Below are 8,732 nucleotides of genomic sequence, written 5' to 3'. Positions count from 1 at the left end.
AGAGGCGGGAGGGGCTCGCTTGGCTCGCCGGGACGGAGTCTGGCCGCTGCTGCTCTTGCTGCAGGTACCTGGCCCCTTGGCTCCTTCCTCCCATAATGGGCCCCTTGTAAGCACTCGGCGCGGCAGCTTCCCATGGCTTCAGCTGGCTCAGCCAGGGGAGGCTTCCTATGACTTGCCTGGCAGGGCCGCTTCCAGCTCCAGTCTCTGGCTACAGCCCTGTGGAGGTGGAGGGGAGATCATATGGCAAGGCCAGCTGCTCCGCTGCGAGGGGAGACTGCGAGCGGGACGTCTGGCGCAGCGCTGACGTACCCTTCGGCCCCGGGCCCCCTCCTCTGCAGTTCCCTCTCTGCTGCCCCGTGGCTGATGCCCCTCGTGACGAGCGCCTCTGCCATCTGGGAAGGGCTTCCGAAGCTGTCGTGCAGGCAATTTGACCCACCCATGTGGCAGTGCGTGCCTGCTCTCCATGCCGGGGGGACACAGAGGGCAGGCTCTGGACTTACTGCCCTCTGACATGGGCAGAAACTTCTGCTAACATCAGGTGGGGAGCTTTACTGGTAAAAAGGCAGCTTAATCTCTGAGGTTTCTCTCTCCCATACTTCCTTCCCTGCAAAATTTAAAGACGGAGATGTCCCCTCTGTGTAGTTTCCTACAACAAATCCACAGAAGCAGTAAACCCAAACTTGTTCTTCCCGTTATGTTTGATACGCAAAGTATTTATCACTAGCGGCTAGTCAATGGCAGGCAGGTCTTGAGCAGATTTTGGCTTACCCAGTCCATTAGCCTTGGTTTGTCAACCGCCCAGAGGGAGAGTCTTGGGAAGATCCAGTCCTGCTCGGTCAGGTCTGGGCTTTTTTGGGCTCAGGAGGATTTTACCCTTTCTGCAGTCGGAGTGTTGTCAGCATTGCTTTGCGATCATGTGGCAGTTCATTTGGATTTGAGTCATCTGAGATGTAGCCCGTTTCTTTTCAATGACTACCCTGAATAGTCTTCACCGGCTTTTCAGGCTGCAGCTGCCTCCGGTGGCAACAGCTGGCCCACACCGCTATCAGGAGCGGGTGGGCAGCCCCAGGGTTCAGGCTATGTTCAGAAGAGTGCTGAACCTCTTTGCAAGTAGCTTTCTTTCATCCCTTAATCAAGGATGTAAATGGGGATGGTTGGTCCAGCACTTAGGCTCTGTTGACCTGTTTTCAGCTAGGTTTGGCTTCCTGGGGTATTGGAGAGTGCCGTTGCCTCCAAGGCACAGTTAGAGGAAGGAAGAGCTGTGCCTTGGGGCCATGTTCCCCATGCAGGCTGTGCTGCGCTCTCTACCTCTGCTCTGCCCTGGAAGATGAGGGCTGGGGATATGGGGCTTGCTCTGATCCTCAAGAACTTGAACTCTGGAACGTGCGTATAATGGCTTGTTGTCAGTAGCTTTCCATCTCTTCTGGAGTCCAAATCGGCACTTTTTAAACTTCTCTATGACCTACTGTCTTCAGAGTTTATGAGAAAGCCTAGCTGAAATAATTGTCCGTGAGTAACTACATGGCGTTACTCCTCATGGAACGCTAACTGCTGCTGCCTCCAGCCATTTGGTGAGACTCCGTCCTTCCACCTCATCCATCTTCTTATGTCCCTTGCTGCACTGGACACGTTTCCATCCAGGAAACTCAGGGCCCCTAAAAAACTTCATTTCATGATGTTTCATTTTTTTGCCAGGTGGGATATTTTCTGTTCTTCTATTTACACAGAACTCCTACTACTCTCTAGTATAACCACCTTCATTTTCCCCTTACTCAGGTAGCTTTGCAGGCTGCATTAAACCCCGGCGCTATTTATTTATACAGTTACTTTGGCTTAAAATCTCAACTCCTGCGTGGTTTGCCTTTCCTGATTCCCCAGTCAGAATTCTCTGCTGGTACCTCCAGGGGCCTCGCACAGTCCTGTGGTTGAAAAACCCATTTATTAGCACTATATCCTTTTCCGGATAATTATTTTCTTGCTTTGTTTGATAGCAGCATACCCAAAATCGAGTTTTTTTCTTAGGGACTGTTTGGATGTGTCTGCTACCCTCCTCACATCTGACCTTGTTACAGGTGGGACCTGCTCACACCCTTCCATGAGTGCATCCAACTGCAAGTCTTGCAAGAGCTGGGTTTTAGTATTTTTTCCTGGTGGCTCATTGTGAGGTGACTTTTGACACCACAACAAATATCGCAGAAAATTAGTCTCCTAACACTGAGCGAGGAAAACAATCCAGCCCCCAAAGCATCCTGCTTTGCTGTGCTCTGCTTAACCTGCTTGTTTCCCCAGCCTCCCCCGACTGGTTTGCAGACACACACCGGTCCGCCCTGCTGCAGATGAGCTATTTCTACTCAGTGCCGTGCAGCCGGTGACTTCCCAGTCCAGTGTGTTCAGTCTGATGTTTAAAGTGTTTATAGGTTCATCGATGCAGCTTCTGGTCCGTGGAAAGATTTTCCTCCTGAATGTCATGGGGTAGGGAGCTCCCAAGCCCTGATGCATGCCAGCTATGGCTGTCCTCGCGTGCTGGATGCATCCCTAATTCGTGTCCCCCGTGATGTGACCCCCCCTTGTTCCTCTGCCCTGTGCCTGAGAGGGTGGGTCCCCGTGATGATGCTCAGGTGACGCACACAAAATCAGAGGAAGGTGGGTAACGGGGGAGTAGTCTGGGGAAGCCTCCACTTCTGGTACCTGCCTGGACAATATTCAGGGGCACGTGAGGCTCCCCAGGTAACAGGCTGGGAGTCCCACACTCTCTCCTTCTCCCTCCCACTTTCTTTTTGTGTGTTCTGCACCCCAGCTCTTGTTTAATTGCTGTTGTAGACACCGTCTGTGGCTATCTAGTCCTGCTTTACCCAGGCTTTGTGGGATATAGGTTCTCGCTGCAGTGTGTGTATAGGACTGCTCAGGAGCAGAGGCAGTTAATGTTGATGTGGACTTGGCAGAGGATTTTCAGTGGCTCATCGATGCCAGCAGCCTTTTGCTGATGTTCTTCATTGGGACTGACTGCAAATATTTCATATGCATTTGGATGAAGTTCACTGTCCTGCAGTAGAAAGGCAGACCTGATGATCTAATGGTCCCCCTGGCCTTCTGGGAGGATGCTGTAAATGACCTGAATGGAGTCAGCATATCTGGCAGCACAGAGTGCTCCATGAAGTTGAAAGATGATGCATAGATTGCTGTTAAAATAAATGGTGAAAAAAGAGGATCTACTGAATGCTTCAGAAACAGTATGTGATCATCGCTGAGGCTGTGCACACGCTGAAACTATGTGAAGCCATGATCTTACTACTGTTCTCTTGTTTTCCTTCACCCTAGTGCTTGTTACAGTTGCTTGGCTCTGGTTTCATATAACACTGCAAGACCTTGCAGGCTTGTATCATCCTGGGTACCACTTTGCACAGCAGGGGCCTGATCCTGACTGTGGCTTCTGGCTGCTGCAGCAAAGCAGGTGATGAAGGACTGGCTTGCTGCAGCTCCTTTGCCCAAGTTGCAGGTTGTGCCAGTGCATCCAGTCAGGGCCATGAACGGTACTTCTGGATGTAGGGAGGCTTCATGGCACTGGCTTCAGCTCTGTGAGGGGTGTCTGGGAGAAGCCTGTCCCAGAAAAGGAGCAGGCCAGTGAGTAGTACCTGACACCTCCTGTGCACCAAGCTCTCACAACGTGCCAGGGACTATACCTGAGCACGGATGGTGCATAGTAGCTGCGGAGTGAGGAGCAAGCTTGGTTTGCAGTTGCTTACTGCTGCCTGTGCTGTTTGGAGACCTCAGGGTGTATCTGGCACTTGAGGCAGGGGCTGAGATCTGGATCCAGTGCCCTCACTCTGCATTTTGCCAGAAAGGGAAACCTGAAGGCCCATGTCTGCACTAGTGAGCTATGTCTTAGGGCTTTCTCTGTCACTGTGGCTATTCAGCTGTCTAAGCTATTCAACCCCCTTTCTCTCCAAAAAGGGGAAACTGGCTATTGGAAATGGTCTTTGTCTGCTCCGGTCTGAGCTGGGCTCTGAACTGTTTTGGAAGGTGCTACGTGGTTCATGAGCCCTGTAGCCCTCCTGTGTTACAGGCATTCAAGTCCCAGCGCCTGGGAATGTCCCCAGCAATGTTTCATTTCCTAGGAAAGACGTGCTAGCTGACCTGGCCCTTGGGAAGGTAAATACGTTAATTAACCTATTGCACTGGTAAGGAGACAGGGATAGGGAAGACAGACAGTTTACCCAAGGCTTGTTTTGGTGTCAGTGGCAGGGCTGGGAATAGGGCATCCCCGTGCAGCATGACCTAGTGTGAGTGTTCAATGGGACTTCAGCTTAGGAGACCTGTGTGTTGACATGTCTTCTGCTCTGATCTGGGGCTGTGTTGAGCTTCTTTCCACCTGGGAGAGCTGCTGACCCCTCCATGTGCCCACCCGTCCTCTGGTGCCTCTGCACCCCAGGCTGCCCAGGATGAGGGTGAGAGTCCTGCTCCCCTCTCCCTGCTGCCGTGCTTCCAGTTTCAAGGGGTGGGTAAGCAGGAGGCAGCCTGGGTGCTCAGCCTTGTGTGGCAGCTGAGTGCTTCAAAGTTATGAGTGTGGCTTTGTCTCACGTCATTGTTAAGTCTGGCAGGGGCTTGGTGCATCGTGGCACCCAGCAGGTCCCCTTGCCGGGCAGCTCTGCCTGCTGCCTTGGAAGCCCCTGTCCCCTGTGCGATGGGGGGTGATCAGGGGCTGCTCAGTGTGTACAGGTAGCTCCCCAGCAGGCACTCCTGGGACAGTGACACCAGACCTGGAGGGACCCTGCCACTTCTTTTGTTCTCCAGAAGCAGCGCTGGATGGAGAGGCCCAGGACTGGACATGCCCCGCAGATGGCTCACACCTGAGCCACATCCATGCCCAAAGTGTTGGCAATGGCACGTGCAGCAGGACAAACACAGCTGGGGGTCGCCACTCTCTTGAGTACTGTCCCTCCACGCTGTAAACGTCGTGCTCCTTAAACCTCCTGGGATTCATTCTGAATTCTTTGTAAGACAGTGAAAACCACATGGTGTTCAAGCCATGCAAATGTCAACTAAAGGCTTTAAGTAGAACCAGGCGTGCTCAGGACTAGGTCCCATGCGGCGAAGCCCCCATAGCTATTTTCCCACTGCTGATGCCCTTGCTCACCTGACGCCTCATGCTATGTAAGGTCCTGCTCACTGGGCTTTCATCGGGAAATAGTTGTGGTCCTTCTCTGCCCTCCAGTACTACCTACATGTTGCTCTTCCCAAGTGCTCTCTTCCAGTCCTGAAGGTCCTTCCTGCCTCCATCTCTGCCCGTCCTCTTATCCAGGAGGTTATGGAAGGAAGGGACATTCCCGTCCAGGTCCTCCCTCTGCCCCTTCCTCCGAGGGCATCCCTGCCAGGTTGCTCCTCTCTGCGCATGCTGGGCTGTCCTCCCTCAAGGAGCATCGCCCTGGTGCTAGCATCTCCCTTCACCTGGGGTTGGCAACTCATGTCTGGAGTTGGCAGTGACACGGAGTGACTCTGTTAATGAGAGGCTTGTGCTGAACCCAACAGGGGTTTCATGCCTTCAGGAGTCATCTTGTCTGCTCAGGCTTGGGCCCCTGTCTGCTTTAGTCTCATACCTTTCTTCCTACAACCTCTGGCTCGCTGTTGGCATTGAGAGCAGCCAGCAGCATGCTCCCTCCAGCATGTGTGTGAGATGTAGATAAAGCTTGAACTTTAATCCCATGAAGAACTGATAGTGTGACTCAAGGCCAAAACAGCTTCTCTGGAGAAGGTAGTTATTTTGCCTACAAGAAACAACCTCTGATTATGTCAGTAAGTTGAGGTGGGACAGGGCAAGGGCTTTGCTCTTTGAACAGACCGGCTGAGTATGACTTGCGAGGTGTGTTTCAGCTGTGCTGAGGGAAGAATGGGAACTGTGACAGTCTAAGCAAAGATGCTTACGCTGCTGCTTGGAGTGGAGTCCCTCAGCAGACCTTAATTACCTAAAGACCTGCTGCAGCTCAGTGGTTTTCTCTCTTTACTGATCTGGACATCTCTAAAAAGTTTAAGGCCTTTTGTGGGCTCTTATGCAGTAAGTAAAGTTAAGTTTGATTACCTTAGATACTTTCTGGGGATGCCTTAAAGAAGAGACCCATAGATCTCTTTGGGCTGACAGACAAAAAGCTGGAAATCGGCGCTTTAGCCCAGCCAGAGCAGACACAAGTGGATGCAAGAATTACTTTGGCTTGTTCTGTTTCCAAGCAAGTCACACCGAGGGAATTTAAGTGCTTTCTCCCTTTAAAAATCTATCCAGGTTAATAAAATGTTGATCCTGAAGGGCTGGCTTTGCAAATGATGTGGCTTCTCAGACCACTTCCCCTTCCCACATGGAGCGATTGTATCTCTACAGGCAGCTTCATTCATGAACACCAGAACAATCCTTGGCACGCCTGCTACCCACCGTCTTTGGCTCTCGTAAAACGTGAGCCCCACAGCTTGAGCTCTGGCACTTCTGAAGTCTCATCTCATGCCATGTGGATGCAGGAATCACGAGGATGCCGATTCAGAGCAGGATCATCTTCTGACCCTGCTGTGTTCATGTGAAAGTCAATCCAGAAGACAAATGTGCATGTTTCCGTGGTTCCTGTAAATTCTGTCAGCAGCTCCGACTGCCTTGTCCAGCGTTAGAAATAAACCATGCTCCCCACTTTGTTACCAGAGGCTTTCCAGAGCTTTCAGGCTGCCTATTTCCAACTTTTTATCTTTCGATGACTGTACTCTCCCATCTACCTAGACATGCAAAAGTTACATATTCCCAAAACCTTCCCTCCATGATGAGTAAATACGCTTGGAGAGCAACCTGCAACTTGTTATTCCTTCTTGTTATAGATGTGTAAATATTAGATGTGACCAGAGGAAGCAGGATTAGCTGCCTGCTTGGGCATTGCGGAGCACCTCTTGGAGGCACAGCACTGTCTCTGATAGCTGTATGTTGGCAGCGATCACTACCTGAAAACACATAATAAGGGAGAGGTGGGAGGGACGTTGTTTATGCAAAGGCAGTCAAAAAGCTGTTGCAGCAAAGTGCTGGAGTTAATCGCTGTGGAAATGATGTGAGCATCCTGGAGTTAGTCTAGCACCGTGCATGTCAAGCAGGCACAAATTTCATAGCACTGGAGAGTCCTCAGCCCCCGGGGATGCTGCACCAGAGGTGGATAACAAATGCGGGACTGGGGTGCTTGCAAAGCGAGAGCAAGCCTGGGAGTGGCCGGTGCGGCTGCTGGTGTCCCCTCCCTCCCGGGGTGGGGTTGAGCAATGAACAGCAACAGGCGGCAGCAGTTAGGCAGAGAATGAAGTGTTGTCTTTAGCAAAAGCAGCTTGGGACACTTGCGGAGGCGAGACGCTATGACCAAAGTTGGAGTCAGGCCCGATTTACACCCTGATACCACGAAGTGCTGTGAGATCTTTAATGATCGTAGGCCGCCGGCCTCCAATTGCTCTCAGGAGGAAAATGGTTCCTCTGAGCGCTGTGCCAGGAACCCAGCATAATGCCAGTTCAAAAGGGAGATACTCCCTGAGGGACTGCTCACACTGCAGCATTCACATAGTCCTTGGGGGTTTATTTTCCAAGCACTTAAACAACTCAGCCCTTGTCCCATTGGTTTTGATCTCAGCTGCTGGTCCATCTGGAAGGAAATATCAGATGCTGCAGGAAATAATTTTACGGGTGACTCAGAAGTGCTGGCTGCAGAGAGACCTCGGCTTCCCTTCTAACCGTGCTGTTTTGTCTCTCTGCTTAGGCCAAATGTCTGCGGCAGACAGTGTTGCCCAGGATGGACCACGGCTCCCAGCACAAACCGCTGCATCAAACGTGAGTATGATAGTCTCAGCCGGCGCAGGTCTTGTGATGCACCCCTAAAAAGCGTTTGAGTACTGCTGTGACCCTGCACACGTCCCCTGTGCTGTGCCAGGGCAGGAGATGGACTGTGGGGTCCCCAGAGGCAGCGCCGCAGTCTACCTGTGGGGCTGCTGGGCTGTGGGTCAGCTCTACCCGCCTGCTGGCAAAGTCTGAGCATGTTGAATAATTATGGCTTTACTTTATTACCGTTATTAGTGTCCATCCCGAGCAGGGTCTTATTGGGGCAGGGCATTGCAACGGCACGTTTATGGGTGAGTTTCAAGCCCTGGGCTCTCATTGTCCTGCTTGGAGCAAAAGGCAGGTCTGTGAAAGTCCCAGGAGGTGGGAACCAGCAGAGTGGGCCTGTGCTCACGTGGGCGAGCATTGCTGACACTGAGGGGGTGATCAGGGCTGCGAATTATCTGAGTGCTATTAAGGAAAACAATTAATGGAGTTGGCACAGTGGCTGGGAGGGATGGGGCTGGAGTGTGGTGCAGCACGTGGGATGTGTAAAATGGCAGGGGGCTGCAGGGTGCTCCTGCAGTGCGGAAGCTGCCCGGCCAGGGCCCTCCTGCCTGCACACAGAGGGGAAAAAAAGGGCTCTGCTCCTCCAGTCAGCCCTGCCACAGCCCTGGGGGTTGAGGTCATTTTGGGCTCCTTGACACAGCGCTGGAAGGGAATGGGTTTGGGCAGGCACCAGTACTACACACGCCAGAGGCAGCTGCACTGTCATCTCCGTCCCCAATAGCTCTGCAACCGCAGCCCAGCCCCTGCCACGATCCCTGTCCCTAAACAACGGGGTTACATCACCGCCCACCCCTTGGGCCTTCCCAGGGGACTGCCTGCCCCGTGCACCTGCCTGGTCCCAGGGAGGCGA

The 8,732-nt window shown here is 52.5% G+C and overlaps 1 protein-coding gene across 1 annotated transcript in view; it reads left to right on the top strand.

Moving 5' to 3' along the window:
• Positions 1-7,362: 7,362 nt before the first annotated feature.
• The window catches only part of LTBP2 (latent transforming growth factor beta binding protein 2), a 67,848-nt gene continuing 66,478 nt past the window's right edge, over positions 7,363-8,732 (top strand). Inside the window, exons 1-2 of the mRNA XM_009319482.1 lie at positions 7,363-7,382; positions 7,758-7,828. Of these exons, the coding sequence (XP_009317757.1) occupies positions 7,363-7,382; positions 7,758-7,828 (91 nt within the window). The remainder of the gene's footprint in view (positions 7,383-7,757; positions 7,829-8,732) is intronic.

The sequence above is a fragment of the Pygoscelis adeliae genome, unplaced genomic scaffold (assembly GCF_000699105.1).
Source record: "Pygoscelis adeliae isolate BGI_AS28 unplaced genomic scaffold, ASM69910v1 Scaffold71, whole genome shotgun sequence".
Taxonomy (NCBI): domain Eukaryota; kingdom Metazoa; phylum Chordata; class Aves; order Sphenisciformes; family Spheniscidae; genus Pygoscelis; species Pygoscelis adeliae.
Note: the sequence above shows the minus strand (reverse complement) of the source record. Positions and strands in the feature narration are given on the sequence as shown.